Below are 24,959 nucleotides of genomic sequence, written 5' to 3'. Positions count from 1 at the left end.
AGGAGAACCCAGCCTCCCCCCTCCCCCCCCAACAAGTCACAGCTGACTTATGGCAACCCCTGGTGGGGTTTTCAAGGCAGGAGACATTCAGAGGTGGTTTGCCATTGCCTGCGTCTGGCATTCCTTGGTGGTCTCCCATCCAAATACAGACCGGGGCCAACTCTGCTTAAGCTACCAAGATCTGATGAGATCGGACTAGCCTGGGTTATCCAGGTCAGGACAACCTAGCTATGGGTAAACAAAAATCTTGCAGAGAGCTGGGCAGAATCCAGATGTTTCTAGATTTCGGTGCTGGAGAACTGATAGAGCACTGCTTTTCTGACTAGATGAATTAAAAAACGGTTGGTAAACCTAATGATAAGAGGGTGTGATACATCCTTGGCTTAGCAGCAGGTACGGAAGGTGGCTACAGTCACAGGGCTGTTGTGTCTGTTGTGCTTGACAGAAATCAAGTAAGGCAAACCACAGAGATGCAGTGATAGGAAAAAGTGTCCTCTCTGGATTTCTGTGTGTTATATTCTCACTGAAAGGCAGAGCATCGGCTTGAAAAATTATGCTAGATTGAAATAGAGGTCAGCGATGGATAGGACTGCCAATCTCCAGGGACTAGCTGGAGATCTCCCGCTATTACAACTGATCTCCAGCCGATAGAGATCAGTTCACCTGGAGAAAATGGCCGCTTTGGCCATTGGACTCTATGGCATTGAAGTCCCTCCCCTCCCCAAACCCCATCCTCCCCAGGCTCCACCCCAAAAGTCTCCAGGTATTTCCCAACCTGGACCTGGCAACCCTAGTGATGGATATTTTCATAGCTTTCCTCTCCTCCACTAGAAACTGGTGCTCCTTCATGCAGTCTCGGCTGGTGACGTACGTAGGCGTTTGCACAACAGAGAAGTACGTTGTCAAATCACAGCAACCATGTCCACATGGGACTCCAGATTGCCAGAAGATCATGTAAGTATTTCTTTATTTACTTACTTCATTTACACCCCACCTCTCTCCCAAATGGGGACTGAAACTGGCTTACATGGTTCTCCTTTCCTCTATTTTATCCTCACAACAACCCTCTGGGGTAGGCTAGGTTGAGAGGGTGTGTCTGGCCCAAGGTCGCCCAGCAAGCTTCCATGGCAGAGTGGGGATTCAAATCCTGATCATAGTCTGACGCTCGAATCGCTGCCCCACACTGGCTCTTGGTTTTAATAAGGCCTTCTGCTTAAGGTTTCTTAAGGCCCTGCTTATATACCCTATTGGTTTCAGACTGTTCATCGTGGCTTCCATAAAGGAATCCTGGGAACTGACATTTGTAGGATTCCCTGGAAAGAAGGACAGATTGTGAAACCAGTTCAAGTATCAAGGAAATGCCCTTGCGTGCCCTCTTTGCTAATCACGGCACTGGAAACGTGAAGAACAAATACAAATTCATGGAGAGTTACAACCAGGAAAATCAAGTTCAACAAGGTCGTCACGTATACGATCAGATTAAACAAACTATTCAAGTTTGATTGACCATTTGATTGTGGTCACAAGCTTGGTTCGACATTGTGGTCAGCTTGTTGCTGTTTCAATACTGTTAAAAAAAATTGCAGTCAAACGGTGTCTGAAACAGAATAAAGCCGTTAGGGGTTGTCTCGATAGGGAATATTCAGTGAACTCTTACCGAAATTTACCTGAGAGTTCAGCTGCAAGGCCTCGTGGTGCCCTGTAAGTCTGCCTAATAATGACAGATCAGGGAAAGTCTCCAACCTCAGCTGTGTTACGATATCTACTAACACAACTTAGCCTGGGGTAGTGGTTAAGAGCGGTGGTTAGGAGCAGTGGACTCTAATCTGAAGGTTTGATTCCCCACTCCTCCACATGAGCAGCAGATTCTAATCTGCTGAACCGGGTTCAATTCCCCACTCCTCCGTGTGAGCGGCAGACTCTAATCTGGTGAACCAAGTTGGTTTCCCCACTCCTACACATGTAGCCATCTTGGGCTAGTCACAGCGCTCTTAGAGCTCTCTCAGCTCCATCTACCTTACAGGGTGTCTGTTGTGGGGTGGGGAAGAGAAGGTGATTGTAAGCTGGTTTGATTCGTCCTTAAGTGGTAGAGAAAGTTGGCAGATAAAAACCAACTCTTCTTCTTCTTCATTCTAAATAGGCATATTAAAAAGTAAACGGAGCAGGGTCGATCTTAAGCAGGTCTACTAAGCAGTAAGTCCCATGTTATTCAATGGAGCTTACTCCCAGGAAACTGTTTTTCAGACTGCAGCCTAAAGTAGTTCTTTAAAACCTCTACCACATATTCAAAAGCTATTTTGTTATCTCTTCCAAGCGGAGGCATTGCTTTATGAAGACACCAGGATATCAATACACACAAACTGTCAATATCGAAAATGTTGCTGACCTGAAATTTCTAAATGGGTTTTTTAAAATTGTTTATTCTCTAGGTACAGAACAGCTTTAAAGCCAGTCTATCAGATAAAGCAAAAAGTCCTGAGCTCTGTACACTGGAAGTGTTGCCCCGGCTACACTGGCAAGAACTGTGAACACCACGGTAAGAAAGGCTTGGGATGGGAAAACAATGTAAGGTCTGGAGGGAACCCTCTCAGTTTGTGCAGGGGTGCGTGTTCTGTTTGTGCAAGCAGAAAATGCACATGAGGGCCCTTTTGGACATTATCTTGGTAGCAGGGAAGAGCCTGCAGTACAGAAATTTTATTTATTTATTTACTTACTTCATTTATACCCCCCAATTCTCCTTAATTAGGGTTGCCAGCTCTGGGCTGAGAGCTGGAGATTTTGGGGTGGAGCCTGAGGAGGGCAAGGTTTGGGGAGGGGAGGGACTTCAGTGCCACAGAGTCCAATTGCCAAAGCGGCCATTTTCTCCAGGTGAACTGATCTCTATCAGCTGGAGATCAGTTGTAATAGCAGGAGATCTCCAGCTAGTACCTGGAGGTTGGCAACCCTAGTTGTACTCCATGAAAATATTTTTCCACCTACAGAAAGAATGGCAGAAGGAAAAATTCCACTAATTTATCAACTTTTGTTTGCAGACCCTAATTTCTTTCCAGTGCCCACCACTGAACCAGGAGGTTGGGAAGAAGAAAAGGAGGCACTCTTAGGCCGAGGTAAGGTTTACATTCCTCCTGCCTTCTGAATAACACTCTTCCATCTTGCTTAAAATTCTAGCTAATGCTTATTCTTCTCCACTGCTTCTCGACGGAATGTTTTCCTAATGTAGAAGGCCCATTATGCTAATCGATGCACCCAGTATTTTAACATTAACAAATAATTTATTAATACATGGTTTTCCTTATAAAACTCTCAGTAGTGAACAGCATACTGGAAAATCAAAATTGTATGAGTTGGATCCGAAGTATTGCAAACAGAGACCCGCTGCTGCAGTTGCCAACTCCAGGGTAGGAAATTCTTGGAGATTTGGGGTTGGAGCTTGGGGAGAGGAGGGACCTCGACAGGTATAATGCCAAGGAGTTGAAATTGCCATTTCCTTCAGGGGGACTGTTCTTTGTAGTCTGAAGATCTGATATAGTTTTGGGAGATTGCCACACCCCACCCAGAGGTTGGCAACCCTAGATGGAATAGATCCTGCTAACTTCCTTTTCTTTAGTTCCATTAAAAACTCTATTCCTGAGGATGGTGTTGGTGGGATGGAACAAGTGGGACTCCCATCCAAATACTAACCAGGGCTGACCACCTTTACTTATACTTTACTGTAATTTGGATCCTATGTAATTTCACACCATTTAATGTGTCACGTTAACACTTATGCTTTGCTTTTGCTTTGTTCTACGACCCAAATCCTATGTCGTTGTTTATTGAATGTCCCATCCTGTTGGTTGTATTAACACTGTGTAATTCACCTTGAGGCCCAGAGAGAAAAGCAGACTATTAATAATGCAAATAAATGAAATATGCAACCTCCTTCCTTTCCATTTCTGGATGTTGTAAAACAGATAGGGTTGCCAGGTCCCTCTTCACATCCAATGGGAGATTTTGGGGGCGCAGCCTGAGGAGGGGAGGGTTTGGGGAGGGGAGGGACTTCAGTGTCATAGAGTCCAATTGGCAAAGTGGCCATTTTCTCCAGGTGAACTGATCTATATCGGCTAGAGATCAGTTGTAATAGCAGGAGATCTCCAGCCACCACCTGGAGGCTGGCAACCCTAAAAACAGAGGCCTAGTTGCACCTTAAAGACTAACCAAGTTTATATTTTGTGAGTTGTAGCAGACAGAACTCCTCCTGGTTCTCCCCATCTGTTTTCTGTAATGTTGGTTATAAAAATCTTAGAGAAAGGATTTTCCACACCATGTGCTTCTGGTGAAGTGCAGTCAGATTCACCAAAGCATATGCTGGAATAACCAGTGTTCATCTTTTACCCCTGCTTTATTTTTAGGGTTGCCAACCTCCAGGTGGTGGCTGGAGATTTCCTGCAATTACAACTGATCTCCAGCAAATAGAGATCAGTTCACCTGGAGAAAATGGCCACTTTGGCAATTGGACTCTGTGGCATTGAAGTCCCTCCCCTCGCCGAACCCCGCCCTCCTCAGGCTCTGCCCCCCAGATCTCCAGGTATTTCCCGACCCGGAGCTGCAGTAGACTAACACGACTACCCCATCGGAATTAAGATCTGGGTGTTCTCATTGGTGCTCCGGAGTTCACTTAGCAAAACTAATAAAAGGACCAGAGCCCATCTAAAGATACTGAGTTCATACAGAGCTTTTTCTCTAGCCCGCCAACCTTAGAATTTGTTGACTTCAGGAGCCAGGAATTGAACTTGGAGGCCAGCTGCAAGGCAAACAGCTGAACTGCCACTGAGCGGCAGTCTTGGGCGTATGTGCAGAAGGAAATCAGAGATAACTGTGGTAGAATGGTTGGTGTTTCTTCAAGGCAAATAGGAACACTAGGAAGAAATGCATAGGCAAACGGAGTAGGCAGTGCATGGCCACTCCATATCATTTGCAAAGTTGAATTACAATGTTCTAACACCTTTTACAGCAGCCTGAATAGCCCAGACTAGCCTGATCTCAGACAAGTGGGTTATAAATCAAATCAAGCCTGAACTGGCTCTAGAAGCTAAAATGAATAAACTGAGGCTGTGGTACTTTGGACACATTGAGACGACAAGAGTCATTGGAGAAGACAATAATGCTAGGAAAAGTTGAAGGCAGCAAGAAAAGAGGAAGACCCAGCAAGAGATGGATTGACTCTATAAAGGAAGCCACAGCCCTCAATTTGCAAGACCTGAGCAAGGCTGTTAAAGACAGGATGTTTTGGAGGACATCAATTCATAGGGTCGCCATGAGTCGGAAGTGACTTGATGGCAACACACACATCAGAGCTTGGAAGCTAAGCAAGGTCAGCCATGGTTAGTACTTGGATGGGAAGACCACCAAGGAAGGCAATGGCAGACCACTTCTGCTCTTCTCTTTCCTTGAAAACCCCACGAGAGGTTACCATGCCAACTGGTTGTGGCTTGACAGCACATCATTATTATTATTAACACCATCCTCATTAGAAGGACCACTTTCCACACTAAAGTATACCAGAAACTGTTTTATCCTTTGCTGTTTTGGTTTGGTTTTTTTGTGTGTGTGTGTGTTTGCAACTAGCAACTACATCGCTGGACCCCCAAGACATCCTGCAAGCTCACCAGAGCCAGGAAGCACTGCTGGAGGATCTGCAGAATGACATCCATCAGGCGACGAGCAACTTAGGAGTGTTGCAGAAGGCATTTCATTACAACATCAGTCGTCCGAGAGTAGAGGCGAGTCACAACCAAACAGGTGAGAATTCAGCCGGAGAAAAATGTGCGCAAACCAGTGACGTGCAACTAAATGGAAAGGAATGAATGTTTCTGATGTGGCCAGGCAGTTGGGATTAGACCTATCGGGACCCTATTATCCTGTAAAATCTCACTTGCATACACAGACAATGACCATAGCAATCTACCTCACTATCTCCTGCCCTGCCCTGAGCACACATATGACTTGTGGAAGATATGGGGTGTGCTGATATGGGGAGAGTTTCAAAGGTTGAGCTACAAACTATACACTATAACAAAATAATTACATTTATTGCAAGGTGTACACTGTAAAAATGTTAAAAATACAGGGCCTGGAATACAGGCTACGTATAAAAATATCAGTTATAAAATTCTTATACACAGTTGATATACAATCAATGTAAATGACCAATGCTAGACCAGACGCGTTTTGGCTTGAATAGGCCTTCCTCAGTGGTCATAAATTCAGAAAGTTAAAAACACATCCGGAAATAAACCTTATGAGATATTTTTATCTAATATTTTGTGTGGCTTGATGCAAACTCTTAACTCAAATTGTGGGTCTTGCCTCATGGACAGTTGATCACACAACCTGATACAGAATTAACAATGTTTCCAGATGTGTGTGTATCAACCTGTGATTAATCTAGCACTGGTAATTATTTTGTTATAGTGTATGGTTTGTAGCTCAACCTTTGAAGCTCTCCTTACACATTTGGTTGAGTCCCCCCCCTTTTTTGTTGTTGTTCTAGTGTGCTAATATGGATCTTGCATTCTTCTGCATGGTGTCTGGATGTCTTTGGTGGTTCCTAACATATATGGCTTTTAAATTCATGGAGGCCAATCATTCAAAGCTATCTGTTATGACAAATAGAACTTATATGCTCTACACTCAGAAGCTGGGAGCAGAACATAGATTATTTTGAATGGGGAGCCCTGTGTTAGTTTAGGGGAGGGGCTGTGGCTCAGTGGTAGAGACACCCTGTGAGGTAGGTGGGGCTGAGAGAGCTCTAAGAGAGCTGTGACCAGCCCGAGATCACCCAGCTAGCTTCATGTGGAGGAGTGGGGAAACCAACCCGGTTCTCCAGATCAGAGTCCACGGCTCATGTGGAGTGGGGAATCAAACCCGGTTCTCCAAATCAGAGTCCACCGCTCCAAACCACCGCTCTTAACCACTACACCATGCTGGTAATGTGAAAGATCTCTACCTGAGACCTTGGAGAGCCGCTGTTGGTATGCGTAGACAATACTGACTTTGATAGACCAAGGGTCTGGTTCAGTGTAAGGCAGCTTCATGTGTTCATCATGTGTTCATGTGTGTTAGTCAAGAAATTTACTGGGGGACCTCGGTAGTCTTTCAACTGAATCACAGGGTTGTTCTAAGGATAAAATGGCATTGAAATGGGGACTATATGACTTTTGTCCAATGAGATCTGCGAGTGGAGCACAGCTTGTGAAGATCACAAAGAAGGAACTCTTCCACTTCCCAACTACTGCAATTCCACTGAGCCCCCTCCTCAGATTTTATTCCTGGGTTAGTGGACCCTCAAGAACAGCACAGGAGGCAAAGTCAAGGCCTGCAGTGGCATTCGGCAAGGGCACTTCCTCTCAGCCTCAGTTTTCCCCTTTGTGCAACCCAGAAATTCATTTAACCTTTTCAAGACTGAGAAGAACTTAGGGTGGGGTGGGGTATCCATTGTGTATATCAGCTGAGCATTGTGAAATGACCAGATTCATATTACAAAATAAATAATGAAATCCAGCATCATCTCTAGTGTATATAACTCTGAACAGCAGTATCTATGTGATGTGCTGTTCTATACTTAACAAGCTGAAAGTATTCTTCCTTCAAAAGGTAGAGAAGCAAATAGTGAAAGAGAAATACATTTCAATCTCTTGAGGATGTACGAATAACAACCCTTACAGAATTTAATTGGACAGCCAAAATGTAGGGGGAAATATGCTGCATGGATAACCTACAAGAACCAATGCTGCATGGAGTTTGATATTATAAAAGTGCAACAAGGTGAAATCGAAGACATTGTTCCATTGACAGCATTTCAGTGTGAGTTAAAAAAAAATTAAGCAAAGGTTTGGAACTTTAAGTGAAATACTAAGCCATGGAATAATGTGTAGTATTTTTATACAAGGTGGATATTTCCATAGCAGTTAATAATGCAACTGAGTAGATTTTACGGTGGCGCAAAATTATTTTGTGTATTTTTGTAATTTCCCAACGAACAGCCTGTAGGGACTCAAAATGTGTTGGACAGCTAAAGATTAAAAAATTATTGAAGACATTTTGAAGCACCTTCTGATGTTTTCTTCTGGGGGATCCCCCAGCAGCACAGAGGTGCTGGCCTCTTGATTTTAGTTGCCTGACAGTGCCATCCTAATTATAATTACACCCTTCTAAGTCCGCTAATGTCGGTAGGCTTAGAAGGGTAGCTAGATTTGAGGCCAGGAGCCCCTTAGAGACCTTCAGGGTATAAGCTTTTGAGAGTCAAATGTCCCTTCGTCAGACTTTTGACTCTTGAAAACTTATACTTCGAAAATCTTGTTGGCCTCTAAGGTGCTTCTGGGCTCGAATCTGACTGTTGGACTGCAGTCCAACATGGCTGGCCCTCTGAAACTATCCTCTTAGAAGGGTGTAACTCTGCACTGTGTTCCACATCCAGTTATATTGGCAGAGGGTCAAGTTCAAAACTCAACACCTTTAGCACGGATGGTAAGATATATGTTGTGGTGGCTTTTGAGGTCAATATATAGACAAAGGCTAGGAATATGTATGTGTTGTTTAATGTGATATTTTATTTTCCTGTGTCATTTTCCTGTTTTTTATTCCTATGCAATTTTGGGATTTTTGTTGTTGTGGGGCTTGAGCCTATAAATAAATGCATGCTTGCATTATCTTGTATTCTTTTGATTTTATGCTTTTTCAGGAGTACAGGAACAATTCCTCCAGCAAATGGTTGTTTCCCATGTAGAGAGTTTCCTAAAGGAACATTTTAACCCAGTCTGGTCTAGCTTCAATAAAAGTCTACAGGATCTTTCCACCATGCTGAAAAATCTCTCGCATAATGTTGAGGCCAATCGGAAAAGCATTGAGAAATTCCAAGAAAGCACTGTGCCAAAGAAGGACTTCCAGGAGCTTGGAACCAAGTTTGAATCCAAAATCCAGGAAAACATATGGAGAGTGGACCAGATGAAGAGAAAAATAGACACTCATTTACACTTACGGCAGACAGCGATGCACTACAATCTGACCATGATCAAAACAGACACTGACACAAAGCTGAAGCGATATCACAAGATACAACACTCTTATTTGTTAGCCTTAAACAACAGCCTAACAGACATGAGACAAGAACAAGACAATCTTCGCAATGAGCTGGAGACTCTGAACAGAAACTTGGTAGGATTCCCAGGGCAATACAACAACCTAAATGAGGAAGCTACCCAAACCCACATTCAGATCCTCAATCAAACCCTAGTAGGGCACGCACAACAGCTAAAGGAGCTCTATGAAGAATCTGATGAGTTGTACGATGATATTAACAAGTTACAGGTTTCCATTAATGCGTTCAAAGCCAGCTCAAAGAGTGAAATGGAGGAGCTTAGAGTGGCCTTGATAGAGAAAAGTCTTATCATAGAGGAATACAAAGAAGACTTGGAAAGGAAGATCCTAGCCCTCAACGATAGTCTGGAAAACAATAGAGAGAACCACTTGAACCTAGAGAGGTCTATGAAAGCATGCCATTGTGTAAAACTACCTTCGGACGTTGATGCGGAAGAGCAAGCGAACACCACCCGTGCAATCAGAGAGGAAATGAACAAATTTGAGGCTCGTTTAAAAGCTCTCAAGAATGAAATCGATGATCTTGCTACAGCTTTTCGCCTTTTTCATCAACCTCTAGATTTCCAGCAAAAACAGAGTCGAGAGCTGGAAGGTGAAGTCTCTCTTCTTAAGGCCCAGGCGGAAGCATTGTCTGAGGATATTGGTGTCCTGAGAAAAACTGACGAGAGAATGCACTGGCAAATCAAGTATCTCAACAGCTCTTTTAACTCTTTGTTGGTAGATGCTATGAGACATGAGACAGCACTAGAGGCCTTGCTTGGAGAAGAAATTATGGAACTTTTGACCGAAGAAGACCCTAGCTCCTTAATACCATCTCTTGATCAACTTCAGGAGGCTTTCAGACTAATTTTGGACAACCTTGAGAAGGAGAATATCACCATAGAATCTCTTATGAAGAAAACTGAGTCTTTGGAGCTGGATCGTGAGAACACCCCCAATGGCCATAAATCTCTTATGCATCCCACCCTTGAAAAGCAAACAGAGAACACAGTGAAAAAAGCCAATGTCCAACATGGCAGTGTGGAACATATGGAGCCAAACCATGAAGCTGCCATGGAAGACATCCCGGATAATCCAGCATACCATGATATCATGATCCTAAAGAAAGAGATTGAACACCTTAGCAGGGAAATGAAGAAATATGAATTACAAAGGGATCAGGCCAATCTCTGCTGTAATCACACCATGGTTGACGTGATGGATCCACTCAACGTTGCATTGGAGAATTTGAGGGAAGAACTTGCTTTGACCAAGCAAACCTTTGACGAGCATCTGCAAATCTTTCAAAAGCTGTTTGGAAGTAACCAAGAACTAGCTGCCACAAACATAAGTTTGGATGTTGCAAAGATTCAATCGATGATGGGCAGACAGGTGAGAAAGCAGCTTAAAGTTCAGGAGCGGCAAAAAACGAGGGACAAGAACGAGGCCAACCATCACAGGGAAGGTACTTTGAATGGAAGAAACAAGATACAGGCAGAGCTCTTGGAGACAGGTGAGTTTCTCCCAAATACCTCTTCACATAATCTATGATGACTGTATTTAGCAATGCACATTCAGATCGTAACTAATCACAACTAAATCCACTGTTTATTAATAGGCTAAACTGGAAAATTAATAATTGTCAAGAATATTTGGAAATCTTGAGAATTATTCATTATTCTGCAGCCTGGCTTAGAGCTGAAGGAATTCAAAACAATAGGAAAGAGGGCAATATGGGAGCCATGTAACCAGCAGTGAGCACCAGTGTGGACAGGGGTTAGTGTTGGACTAAGAGCAGAAAGGCTTGCATTCAAGGAGAAAGAACATGCACACAAATACCACAAGACTAGGTACAAACTCAGGTTGTGTCTGTGTAAGCTGCACCTTACCAGGACCTGGTCCGAGCATACTCCACATGCAGATGGTCTCATGTTACTGCCAAACCTGAAGCCTACCCTATGCATAGATCATTGTTGCCCATTCTCATGTGCTTCTCACTTTCTTGGGTGGTCAAAGACAAGGTGTATCATACACCCTCCCTTTCTTGGGGTGCGTTGCCAAATGCGTCCCGTTCTGCCTATCAAACAGGGATTCTTTCTCCCTATCTGTCTGAAATTTGGTCAGGAGGGACATTTGCATGGGAAGTCCAACCCTTGGGAATTTCATCCAGTTTGGCTGGACAGTGGGACAAAATAGTATGGCAGGAAAAGTGTTTTCCAAGGAAACCAATTAGCAAGGCAGGAAGGAAACTGTAGACAGAGGGTGGAAACAGGCAGGAAACAGGAAGTGGGAAAAACCAGTTCCTGCCTACCTTAGCACCGGAAAGGAATCACCCATCTCTCTCAAGATGCCCTCTGCCTCACAGTGAGAACATGAATTCAATAAATACAACAAATAGCTTTCATAATGGATTTGACAAAGCCCAAACAAATCTTTTTTTAAAGGAAAGGAACCCAAAGTGAAATTTTAGCATGCATGAATCACTAATCTAATGATAATAATTGTGTGCTGTCAAGTTGCAACTGATTCATAGTGACGCCAGGAACGTTGAGGTTTCAAGGCAAGAGATGAGCAAAGGTGGTTTGCCATTGCCTGCCTTTGGATACCAACCCTGGTCTTCCCTAGTGGTTTCTCATCTACTAACCATGACTGACTTTGCTTGGCTTCCAAAATCTGATATCAGGCTAGTAAGGGCTATTCAGGCATTTATCCCTAATCTAGCTTTATTTATTTAGAAAATGTAAATGCCGTTTAATCAGAGACCTTCTCAAGTCATCATTAAAACCAAAAGAAAATAGTGGAAAGAAAATAAAATAATTAAAATTAACAAATAATTAAAACCCAGCCGATAAAAACCAAGAACATAAAAAGTCTGTTCTGGTGTTCATTTCCTATGTCGAAGTGCAGCCTAGATTGAGACTGAGGATATCTCAGAAGCATGAGATTTGTGTCAATGGTACCCTTTTTGATGGACTTCTTGGCTGGGTTAACTGTTATAGCTCCATGTTAATTTGAACCAGACCAATTTATTGTCCTTCAGCCATGAAACATCCGTTAGTGAGACAGACGCTCACAACGATGCTTTCAGGTATCACTGCTAGTTCTGTGTGCTGGAGAGCTGTCTCTCTCACTGCACATCCTGAGAAAAGAGTAGCTATTTACTGAAAGAGCAAGAGAAGCTACAGCCATTGCAGTTCCCACCTGCCTGTGCTAAAGCCCAGCTTAGTACAGCTGGAGATACAGAGAGTTAGTGGAGGCAGTTAGTGGAGAACTAGCTTCTAAGAGACCTAGAAGTCTTCCAGACTGCTATCAACCATACAGAATTGCAAGCAGAGTGGTATACAAGAAGGTGAGTCCACAGGGCTGCACTCTCAAATAATTTGGTATTTGGTCATGTCTGAAGCAGGACAAAAAAGGGTGGTGTGGGGAGACCCAACCTAAAGACAAAGCTGGGTACCCAAAGGTTGGGTGGGAAATGACTCAATTACGGTATAAAATATATTTGTTATAAAGCGCTCATGCAGGTATTAAAAACAAGCTTATATGGCAACAAGTACAAGGTTGATAGTCTAAAATCACATGCCAATGCGTTTCTGCCCACAGGCCTTCACTAGTGATCTAATAAAACATCTTATGCACACATACACATTAATAAGATAAAACGGTTTTATAACAGCCCAGGAATGTATTTAAGGATGTATTCCAAATGAACTTTGTGCCTATGATGTCAGATTGTTATTAAAATATGTTTTAGATTGTAAAGGCACACAAACATGGAATGCAGTTTGAATATTTCTTTCTGGGCTTGGCTGACTTTACATACAAGGTGTGCATAACAGTATCAACCAAATAGACGATTTAACTGAGCTGGGCCTCAGTGCTTGAAAGGTGCTGCCAACACTGAACAACCGCTGGCAATATCTTATGGCAGGGGTGGGGAACCTTTTTCCTGCCAAGGGCCATTTGCATATTTATAACATCAATCGGGGGCCATACCGGACATTGATCTCCCTTTGGGGGGGGGCTAGGGTTGCCAAGTTCCTCTTCGCCATGATTGGGAGGTTTTTTGGGTGGCGCCTGAGGAGGACGGGGTTTGGGGAGGGACTTCAGTCCCATAGAGTCCAATTGCCAAAGTGGCCATTTTATCCAGGGGAACTGATCTCTGTTGGCTGGAGATCACTTGTAATAGCAGATCTCCAGCTAGTACCTGGAGATTGGCAACCCTAGTTCCTTACTCTACATATCAAGACAAATGGAAGGGTGTTTGGAGGATGGCTTGTGGGCAGTTCAAAGGTGGAATAGGACTGCACGCTCCTCCACCTGAGGGTGCTGGAGAAGCCACCGGAAAGAGGGAAAGAAGGGAGAGAGGGAGAGAAAGAAATGGAGCAAGGGAGAAAAAGAAAGAAAAGTAGGGAAAGAAAAGGACGGAGGGAGACAGAAAGAGGCTGGGAGGGGGCAGCTGTCAGCGGGGCAGGACGCCGAGCCTCCGCGGGAAGGGTCTCCCGGCGCCCTTGCGCTGCGGGCTGTTTTGCCCCCCCCACTACTCTGCTGAGGGGGGAGGAGGCGGGGGGCCGTGTGTGTGTTTGGAAAAAGCGGGAAGGCTTTTTCTGTCTCTGGCCATTCATGCACGGGAGGTTTTGCCTTGGATTTGCCGCTCTTCAGATGCACATTTCCCCCCCTCCAAATTCTCAAAACTCTGCATGGGGACTTATTTTTGAGTTTTGATGCACCTCCCATGCATCGGGGGGCGGGGCGCCGGGAGACCTTTCCCTTCCCGCGGAGGCTCGGCGTCCTGCCCCGCTGACAGCTGCCCCCTCCCAGCCGGGCCCACCGCCAGCGAGGGAGGGGGAGGGGAGGTGCCCGAGCCTCCGCCTGCCCGATTTCCTGCCCCGCGGCTCGCCAGCCCAACCGCCGCACCCTTCGCCTGTGGGCCGGGCCGGGCCCCGCCGCCTCCCATGTGCCTGGAGCGAACAGCAGGAGGAGGATCACCCGCCTGGCTGGGCCCCACCGCCACCTGCTCCACCCACCCCTTTCAGAGGAGGCCCGTCTGGTGCGGAGGGAGGGAGCCCAGCCCAGCACCCCTCTCTGCCTGCCTGCCTGGCTTGCCCAGGCCCCTAAGCCCCCTGCCCAGGGGGGGATCTCCCACCGGCCAGCCTGACCCGAGGGGGGGTTCCTTTCTACCCACTTGCGAGGGGGATGTGGCGGTGGGGCACAGCCAGGCGGGGGATGCTCCTCCTGCTGCTTGCTCCAGGCACATGGGAGGCGGCGGGGCCCAGCCCGGCCTGGCCCACAGGCGAAGGGTTCGGCGGTTGGGCTGGCGAGCCGTGGGGCAGGAAGTCGGGCGGGCAGAGGCTCGGGCACCTCCCCCCTCCCCCCTCCTTTACTGGCAGCGGGCCCTGCTAGGAGGGGGCAGCTTCAGGCTTGTGAGAGGCGAGCGGGGTGGGGCAGAGCCTCCTTCGCGCCCACCCGCTAGCCACGCCCTCCGCTCGCACAGGCCCAGAGGGCGCTGGAGAAGCCGCCGGCCATGCCGAGTGAGGGCGCTTGGCTTCTGTTCCCCACTTGCCCGGCCATCTGCGCCCGCTCCAGTGGCGGCAATGGCGGCGGCTTCCGCAGGAGAGTCCGCGGGCCGCCGCCATTGATGTCGCGGGCCAGATCCGGCCCGCGGGCCGGAGGTTCCCCACCCCTGACATATGGCTTCAGCAGCTGCTTGACAGGCAGAAATTCTGCCGGTGAGTCTTTTCACAACTCCACTTCTCCTTACTGGGGAAAGCTGTTAACCCTCACTCAAACCAAAATGCACTTTACTAATCAGGTACAAAGGGTCAAACAGACCCCCAAACAAGTAATAGAAATAGAAAAGGGGGGTGGGATTGCACTGAGTATGCCACTAGCTCCCCATGGGGTGGGTGGGAACCCCTTTTAAATATTTCCTTTTTGACAGTACAAGAACTGAACAGAAGTAGAAAGCTGGGAAGAAAATAAAGAAAATTTAGCATTGGTCAATGTCCTCTATGAGCCCCGTGGCGCAGAGTGGTAAGCTGCAGTACTGCAGTCGGAAGCTCTGCTCACAACCTGAGTTCAATCCCAACGGAAGTTGGTTTCAGGTAGCCGGCCCAAGGTTGACTCAGCCTTCCCTCCTTCCAAGATCTGTAAAATGAGTACCCAGCTTGCTGGGGGTAAAGGGAAGATGACTGGGGAAGGCACTGGCAAACCACCCCGTGCACAAAGTCTGCCTAGAAAATGTCAGGATGTGACGTCACCCCATGGGTCAGGAATGACCCGGTGCTTGCACAGGGAACCTTTACCTTTAATGTCCTCTATGAGCCCCGTGGCGCAGAGTAGTAAGCTGCAGTACTGCAGTCCAAGCTCTGCTCACGACCTGAGTTCAATCCTGATGGAAGTCGGTTGCAGGTAGCCGGCTCAAGGTTGACTCAGCCTTCCATCCTTCCGAGGTCGGTAAAATGAGTACCCAGTTTGCTGGGGGTAAAGGGAAGATGACTGGGGAAGGCAATGGCAAACAACCCAGTAAACAAAGTCTGCCTAGGAAACATCGGGCTGTGACGTCACCACATGGGTCAGGAATGACCCGGTGCTTGCACAGGGGACTATCTTTACCTTTAATGCTGGATCTAGGAGCCCCATGGTGCAGAGTGGTAAGCTGTAGTACTGCAGTCCAAGCTCTGCTCATGATTTTCCAAGAAGCGTAAGAGAAGCATTTGGTCTTGCAACCCCTCTGTGAAGTAAATTAAGTTGTGAGATAGCAACTGGCCACTTGGCTTTCCCTCTCCCAGATAAAAGCTCTGCTCACGACCTGAGTTCGATCCCGACGGAAGTCGGTTTCAGGAAGCCGACTCAAGGTTGACTCAGCCTTCTATCCTTCCGAGGTCGGTGAAATGAGTACCCAGCTTGCTGGAGGTAAAGGGAAGATGACTGTGGAAGGCAATGGCAAACCACCACATAAACAAAGTCTGCCTAGGAAACTTTGGGATGTGATGTCATCCCATGGGTCAGGAATGACCCGGTGCTTGCACAGGGGACCTTTACCTTTTACAATGTCCTCTTAGATTCTGTCCTTTTCATGCTATGCGATAAGTCGCTGCGCGGGGGGGGGGGCAGCTAGTCTGACCGCCTGTTCAATGTTCAAACCCAAAGTTGGAGCATCTCTGACGGATGGTGGCCCCAGACTGCTTGAAAACCTCCAAGGAGGGAGAGCCCACGTGTAGGGCTGTCGATTCGGTTCATCCCGAACCGAAAAACAGCCAAATTTCCCCCGATTCGGCGGTTTTTAGTTCGGGACGAACCGAACTCAAAAAAAGGCGGAAAACGGGGGAGCCGAATTTGCCAACTTCGGGGTGTTCGGCGAATAAATTCGGCAAATTCGGGTTCGCCCCCCCACGCCTTCAGGGGGCTTCCCTGAAGGCCTGCGGGGGGGGGGCGAATTTTCCCCCGAACTCAGGATCTCGCGCCCAAGTTCGCGGATCCAAAGCGGGGGAGCACGTCCCGAAATTAAACGGGCCGAATTTTGCCGAAGCCGAACTTTTCCAAAAATTTTTTGTCAACAGCCCTACCCATGTGTGCCCTAGTTAACTTGTTCCATTGTCGACCTGCTCTTACCATTGGGAAGCGTCTCTTAATGGTCAAGTGAGAGACCTGCCCTCCAGAAACTGAAGCCCGTTAGATCTAGCCATGCCTTTTCCATGAGCCAGTCCTTCAGGTATTTCAAGTCTTCTCCAGGCTAAATATATCTAGTCCCTTTAACATTGTTTTCCTTCCTTCTCCCCCACTCTGGCCGCCCAACCATCTTTATTTGCCTCCTCTGAACCCACTCCAGTTGGGGTAAAATGACTCCGATACTTTAATTCAGGCGTGTTGAACTCAATTGTTACGAGGGCTGGATATGACCTGTCAATTGGTTGGGCTGGGCCATGCCTCGCCAGCCCAGATTGAGAATGGGGGAATGGCTGCTTCGGCTGGCTTGTGGGCTAGATAAGAGCTCTCAAGGGGCTGGATCCGGCCCATGGGCCTTATGTTTGATACCCCTGCTTTAACTGATTACAAAGTTGAAAGGTGGGGGAGGCAAGAAAGACCACAGGGCAACTGGCCTCATTAAGGTTAAGGAATCCATGAGGTGGTGGTGGAAAAGTGCTGCCAAGTCATAGCCGACTTATGGTGACTGTGTAAGGTTTTTAAGGCAAGAGACAAACAGGGGTGGTTTGCCATTGCTTGACTCTGTGTAGCGACCCTGGACTTCCTTGGTGGTCTCCCATCCAAATACTAACCAGGGTCAATCCCTGCTTAGCTTCTGACGAGATTGGGCTAGGCTGGGCCATCCAGGTTGAGGCCCATGAAGTTGTAGAAGACTGAAAACAAGAATGTATCCATTTTCTCCCCTTGCTTGGGCAATTAAAGACACAACAGCCCTTCTATTAAAAAGGTAACCCTATTCTACGATGTGGCACACCTCCCTGATAGGCTTGCAGAAAAAACCACTGCACTGGTCAAGTGCTGTGTGTCCCAGAGGGATCAACTGCCTCCACTTGGCAACTGATTGTATCCTGTCCCTGTACCAGAACAGTTTGTGAGTAATCACGTGTACCAGGACTTCTTCCTCATGAGTTCCTATGCCCACTCTCCTGCCTGCTGGGACATTCTGCAGGGGCCTAGGCATGAAGGTTTTCCACAATGGCCCAGAACTATGGGACAAGTATTTCCAGGTGTCACAGTGGGGGAAGGAATGATTTTTTAAAATGGGGAGGCCGTTTTGGATAGATCCCTGTAATGCATCCTCTAGCCCCATAGGTACCCAAAACTTCAGTCGCCTCCCACCTCCAGATAATCGCAGCACTAAAAGTTACAGCACTGTTAACAGCAATGTATGAGTAACTGGGGCTGCAGCGAATCTCTCCGCTGTATAGTTGAGCGAAAGGCACTGGGCATGTACAGATTTAACCAAAGGATAACACAGCTCCATCAATTACAGGCTGTCAGTTTCAGGCTGATGGAACTCTAGAGCAGTACTTTCCATCTCTGTCCCAAAATTCCACCTCCTTCTCCAGAACCGTTCTAGCCTATCGACTTGGAAGGTTCCGGTTCCATCAAGCTGCTGTTTGTCAATGCTTAAAAAGAACACATCCCCTTATGAAGACAGTATGCCTTCATAATGACATTGTATCTAGAGCAGTTCCAGTTTTGTGCTGCTGAAGAGCCCCCCCCTTTCCAGGTTTAGCTGTGTTAAAAAACGCAACGTGTGTTATCTCCCTAAAATGTTTCCTGTTATCCGAGTGTATTGGGGGGGGGGGGCACTCATAGATCTAAATGGCCCAGGCTAGCTTGATCTCATCAGATGAAGAAGAGTTGGTTTTTATATGCTGACTTTCTCTACCACTTAAGGAAGAATCAAACTGGCTTACAATCACCTTCCTTTCCCCTCCCCACAACAGATACCTTGTGAGGTAGGTGGGGCTGAGAGTTCTAAGAGAGATGTGAATAGCCCAAGGTCACCCAGCTGGCTTCATGTGTAGGAGTAGGGAAACAAATTCACAAATCCAGTTCACCAAATTAGCCTCTGCCGCTCATGTGGAAGAGTGGGGAATCAAACCTGGTTCTCCAGACCAGACTCCACTGCTCCAAACCACCACTCTTACGCACTACACCATGCCGGCACTCAGAAGCTAAGCAGGGTTGGCCATGGTTAGTCCTTGAATGGGCCACCACCAAGGAAGTCCAAGGCTGCTACACAGAGGCAGGCAATAGCAAACCACCTCTGCTCGCCTCTTGCCTTGAAAAACCCATCAGGGGTCACCATAAGCCAGCTGTGACTTCACAGCCCTTTCCATCAACCTGAATCCACACACTTAACCAAAGTCACTGGTCATATTTCTGGTTTTTGATTGCAAAGGGAGCTTCAACTCTCAAAAGCTTATCCCCCCCTCCAACATCTACGATCAGTGGCCTCTTTGGTACAGATCCTTTTGCATTGTCCTTATGTGTACAGACTTAGGCTAAAATGGATTATACCATGCTTTAACAAATGGTCCGCATTTTCTCGAGCAACTTTGAAGCAAAAGGTTCAGTTCCTCTTAGAGGACGCTGACCCTCAGTGTACTTAATTTTGTTGCTCATTTTTTGGAGGCTGCTGCAGAGAAGAGTTGGAGGCGTTTTTAGAGCTGGGTCTTATTTAAGTTTCATGGTTTTATTTTCAAGACCTCGGTGTAAGAACAGGGGGAAACTAAGAACCCAGACTCGAATCTAGCTCTTCTACTGCAGACCAACACAGATACCCTCCTGAAACTATGATTGTAATAATGAAATTATGAAAAATAGAAAAGATGTTTTTAAAAAATGCACAGCAGCTTTGGCTGTGGGGATAAAAGGTACTTAAAGCTCAACCAAACAGGAACTGTTAATTTACAATTAATTAATAAAGCCTGAGAAGCAGCCTGATGCAGAAGAAACAGGAAACGAGTCAGAAGGAGGAGGAAGTTTTAAAGGAACAATAATTCTAAGAAACCTCAACAGCACTTTGACTGGCCCCAAGGAAAAGCCTGGCACTGCAATTAATTTAAAAGCCTTAAAAATAGTATTTATTGCATGAGACGGTAGCGACTGGTGGTCACTTGTGATCCAAAGTAGGCATCTGCTTTGAGAAAGTGTGATTCTCAACGGAGCTTGGATAATTTTTTTGGCTGTTTTGTATTGCACTGCAGTGCCACCTCCAGGTAGGAAATCTACTTCGTTTTCCTTTCTGTGCCGTTCCTGCACTATAAGCCAATACTTCGTCAAGCTTCCTTCTCCCAGAAGCCAACTCTGCCACTCTAGTGAACAAGCAGATTTGAAGGTTCCCCGAAACTTCAGCAGCAGCTCAAGCTACATGAATAGATGTTCCTGGGGGAGAAACCTCAGTGAGCAACAAGCTCCCTGGAAACTGCTGGCCGAACTAGACAATTATTACTGCGTCTTGGGTTCCTAACCTCCAGGTGGTGCCTGGAGATCTCCTGGAAGTACAACTTATCTCCAGACAACAGATATCAGGATCTAGGGTAGCCAACTCAGTGTTCAGAAATACCTGAAGATTTGATGCCAGTTTAGGGAGAGGAGCCATTTTCTCCAGAAGCGGAATACATGTTTTAAATTAAAAAATATATATTAAATGATTCATGCAGTCTGAAGATCATTTATAATTCTGGGAGATCTCCAGCCCTCTCAGTATTCCTGGAGAAAATGGCCACTCTGGAGGGTGGTCTCCATGGCATTATACCCTGCTGTGGTCCCTCTCCTCCCCAAACCCCACCCTCAAGCTCCACCCCCAAATTTCCAGAGATTTCCCAACCCAGAGTTTACAACCGTTATCTCCAGGCAGGGCCTGGAGGCTGCCCAGAATTACAAGTGCTCTCCAGATGACAGAGATCAATTCCCCTGGAGAAAATGGCTGCTTTCGAGGGTGGAGTCTATGATTCTATACCTTGCAGAGGTCCCACCCCTCCCCTGATCCCAGACTCCACCCCCAAACCTCCAGGAATTTCCCAACCTGGAGTTGGCGACACTGTGTCCCATTGTCTTTCCTACTGTATTTGAGAGCCATACTTTACTGATTCCTTGGGAAGGATCCAGGGATCTTACAGCATCATGTTGTTGCTCTACGTAACCCATTTCCTTTCCCCACCCAGACTCACTGGTGGCATTTTATGTGAAGTATCCAGAAGGAAGAGAAGGACTGAGCCTCAACAGAACATATCTCAATTACGGAGAAGGGTATTTCCCTGAACGCGGCTACTTCAAGTCTCCTCACAGTGGTGTTTACATGGTTGCCATCAGCATGGAGTTTAGCCCAGGAACCGCCCTGGGGCAACTGGTTTTTAGCAACGGGCACAGAATGACAGTAATGGGCAGCAAGAAGAGAAAGGGACATGGAGGAGGCACCACGACAGCTTTTGCATTAGTGGAGCTCAAAAGGGGGGAGCACATGTGGTTTGAGCTGCTGCAGGGCTCTACAGTGATGCAGAACCCAGCTGGGATGAGCATGGCTGGATTTCTCATATTCAAAACTTGAAAAAAGGGGCCCCAGGGTCATAAGCGATATCTTCCCATAAGCCTCACAGAACTACCCAGTGTGTCTATTTTTCAAGGTAGTTCCTGCCCTTGGTTTGACAGTCGCCTTTTATTCATGGAAGGTTTTGCATTGGATTTGCCACTCTTTAGATGCACTTTTCCCCCATCCATATTCTCAAAACCCAACAATAAGCCGCCATGCAGAGTTTTGAGAATTCAGATGGGGAAAATGTGCATCTATAGAGTGACAAATCCAATGCAAAACCTTCCATGAATAAATGGCCAGTGTGTTGCTTTCTAGAAATAGCCCCGTAGTTGCTTAGCGCTGTCACGCAGCATTAGAAAGAGGAAATGGAACTGACTGCATTTCTTCCAAGCACCGAATAAAGTGCAGGTTCCAGCGACTGTCCACATCTTTGGTTCTGTCCCCCTGCCTTAGGACCATAAATGCTATCAACTCTTTGCAGAGAAGGAAACAATTGCTTTTAGTAGGTAAACAGTTCCCAGCATAGGCATTTTTATGTAATTCAGCACAGGTTAGGGGCCCTGTTCCTGTTTTCTGGCAACACTAAGCAAGGAATTCCCTAACTTCCTTCCCCTACCAGCATACAGCAGGTGGGGTGCCCGGTGCTAATTGAACCCTCCTAACGGTATCTTCTACACAACTTTCCTGGCTTCTTACCTCAGAGGAGCACCTTCATGAGGAACTGAAAGACACCAGCAACCCTGCGAGACCTGACTCTAGAACAATCCATGTTTAGTCTATGGACGCCACTGAAGGAGAGACTGAAACGATCAAGTATTTGAACTGCGTGCCTTCACATAGAAACAAATTGCATTCATTAGATGTGTAGGATGACCAAAATATGCATGCTAGAAAAATAGGTGTTTGGTGTAGTTCCTGACATTTGCTAAAAGAGAACTAACATGGGAGTTTTTTGTGTCATAAACTGGCTGGACTAAAAAAAAATTTGGCCAAATGATCAGAGTACAAATACAAAATATTTACCAGTTTAAGATTTCAAGTGAACAAAACAGTCACTCTTATTCCTAATAAGTGTATGCGATAGCATCACTGTACCCAATTACATATTGAGAGAAACAGAATTTATAATACAAACTTGATACTGTCTTTTATATCCCAGATTGTGGTTTGCTTTGTAGTGTTTCACCCAAGCTCAGGAATCATAATGGTTTCCACTACCCTCTCCTCTTGTTCGGTATTTAAGCTGTTCCCTGGAGGCACAGAAAACTTTCAACATACTGACTTCTAGACTACATTAGTAGGGATTGTTAAACTTTAAATCCTTACAGAACATGCTTCCAAGCTCAATTTTAGTAACGCATAAAGCTAAATCCTGTCCCCTGTGATTAGTAGTTTTAACATCATCAACATGTACTTTTAGAAAATTAAACTATTCTTTATTTTTTAATAAAGGCTACTGTTTTATATTGATTTTTGAGGTTTCGTTTTTGCTTTACTTGATTTTTGCAGCTCCTTTACACATTCTTTAAAGGAACTGGGCACCAACCTACACAGGAGTTTGCTGTGCTTAAACTCACTCATTTCAGTGGACTTAAAAGTGCATCTGTGAGTTGCATTATGGGTGATATATGTGAGAACTAGATAGACACCTCCTTCTATCCCTGCGAAATCCATATGCACCCATGATTTCAGGAATTGGCAGAAACTCCTGAAGATTTAGAGCCAACTGGATGGTTTGGGCACCAACAACCATCGCATGCCATGCCCAGCCACAGGACAATGCAAGAACAGTGGAAGTTGTGTTCTGGGTCTGGAGTGTGCAACACAATGGGTTTCCCTGGCTAGACATTCCACATTGCTTGAAAAATCAATATGAAAAGAGACCTCTGAAGGTAGAAAGTTTGACAATCATTGCCTATATCAGTTGCATTATATTAACTTTGGCAGAATTCACAACAGAAGAACGTCACAAAAACTACATGTGCATCTCTAGTTCTTCCCATCCCATATAATCGGGAAGATCCATGCTGAGTTGTGATCAATGTGTGTTTGTACTGCCTTTGCTCCAGTCTGACTGCTGTTGATGAGGGGCAGAGGAAACTGACAACAGGATGCCATACACAGGGGAAAGTCATCCTAGATGTTATGAAGGAAAGAGAACACATGAACACATGAAGCTGCCTTATACTGAATCAGACCCTTGGTCCATCAAAGTCAGTATTGTCTACTCAGACCGGCAGCAGCGGCTCTCCAGGGTCTCAGGCAGAGGTCTTTCATATCAACTACCTGCCTAGTCCCTTTAACTGGAAATGCTGGGGATTGAACCTGGGACCTTCTGCATGCTAAGCAGATGCTCTGCCATTGAGCCACAGCCCCTCCCTCAGTATTATGTTGTTCTGCACAGGTCTTCCTTTTCTCATCAAGATGAACCGTGACTGCTTCTCATTAAGTATTTCGTACTCTGGTTTGGATACCCGAAAACAAATGTGTGCAGTATCACAAGCGTCAAAGCCATGTGCATGTTTTCCAAACACCACTTTTCTCTTTTGCCTCTCAAATGCACAGAAATGTTAAAAACGATTGGGGAACGCATTTCGGTGCATCTGAAAAGGGCATTCTGTGTTTGAAACAAGCATGCATGCTTTGAAACATGCACTTTTGCAATGTTTGTAGTTAAAAGGACAGATAATTTTAGAGATGTGAGCTTTAAACAATAATTTCCAGTGCACATGTAAAAAGGCACAGCATGCCACCCACAAGATGTTTTTAAGCATTAATATGGAATTCACTTAATAAACAATTACTAATGTTTACTAAAATAAGATTATTTACTTAAAAATGATACATTGACATAAATTTGTGTACAGAACAAAGCAATTCATGGTAAACTTAAGGCACCTTTTTAATCAGATGCTGTACAAAAAAAGACACTTTAGCCTGTTAATATTTAAAAACATTCTACACTTCTGGCATATGTTACAAACAAAAAGAGTATAATCATACTGCTTGTTTCACCCTTTCTTTTTTATTTACATTTTCTGTAGGTTAGCTACATTATTCTCTTTGTATACAATATAGTACAATTTTATACTGGGGCACAATTAGGTCAGAGCACAAAACATGAACACAGCATGTAGGCTTCTCTATTGCATTCAGGGGAACTACAGGAGAAGGCGACCTTTCAGTGAGATGATTTCTCAGAGAAGAGTTGTGTATTGTTTAGTATACATTTGATGCGAGTCACAACCCCCAAGGCATCTTTATTTTAGAAACAATCCAGCATGAACTTTAGCACAAGCCCAGGATGAATGGGCGTCACACAGGAGTGCTCACTAATACAGAAGACCTTTCGTTGAGATGTGCGTAAGAGAAGAGCAACCCACTCCCCTCTTGTTATAAACTTCCGGAGTCTACAATAATGGTTGGTACCCTACCACTATTCCTCTTACAGAAGCGGAAGGAAGGATGGTCCTGCCCTGACTCCCCTTCTCACCTCAGCCTTCCCCAGAAGGTGTCTTCCTTCCCTTGGCAATGCTTTTGAGGAGGTCACACGAGGTTGTTGGAGGAAACGGAAGGTGAGGAAAGATCCACTTCTGCCTGTGGAATATCTCTAGGAGACAACCCGGTGGGTTTTGGAACGGCATCGCGAGGGTTGAGAGATTGTCACGACTGCCTAGGCTACTTGAGATGGAACTATTAGAAAAAATGCCCATTCAAAATGTTATTAACGGTTTTACTGAAAATAGTTCAAGGGAAGGTCTTTCCAAACTCCACTGGGAGTAATCCTGAATCCTGAATTTAGTACTCC

General features: G+C 45.8%; 1 protein-coding gene across 1 annotated transcript; it reads left to right on the top strand.

Moving 5' to 3' along the window:
• Positions 1-796: 796 nt before the first annotated feature.
• Positions 797-21,167, top strand: MMRN2 (multimerin 2). The gene is made up of 6 exons (XM_056850526.1): positions 797-954; positions 2,430-2,536; positions 3,033-3,107; positions 5,608-5,781; positions 8,723-10,630; positions 20,784-21,167. The coding sequence occupies exons 1-6, from the start codon at positions 797-799 to the stop codon at positions 21,164-21,166; spliced, it is 2,805 nt and encodes a 934-aa protein (XP_056706504.1). The 3' UTR covers position 21,167.
• Positions 21,168-24,959: the final 3,792 nt, after the last annotated feature.

The sequence above is a fragment of the Euleptes europaea genome, chromosome 5 (assembly GCF_029931775.1).
Source record: "Euleptes europaea isolate rEulEur1 chromosome 5, rEulEur1.hap1, whole genome shotgun sequence".
NCBI lineage: Eukaryota > Metazoa > Chordata > Lepidosauria > Squamata > Sphaerodactylidae > Euleptes > Euleptes europaea.
The sequence above is the reverse complement of the archived record's forward strand: the minus strand, read 5'-3'. Positions and strand labels throughout refer to the sequence as shown.

Coding starts and splice junctions, on each gene's coding strand:
- MMRN2 (XM_056850526.1), top strand. CDS start 797: ATGGATATTTTCATAGCTTTCCTCTCCTCCACTAGAAACTGGTGCTCC. Junction 2,537..3,032: donor CAAGAACTGTGAACACCACG/GTAAGAAAGGCT, acceptor TTTTGTTTGCAG/ACCCTAATTTCTTTCCAGTG. Junction 5,782..8,722: donor GGCGAGTCACAACCAAACAG/GTGAGAATTCAG, acceptor ATGCTTTTTCAG/GAGTACAGGAACAATTCCTC.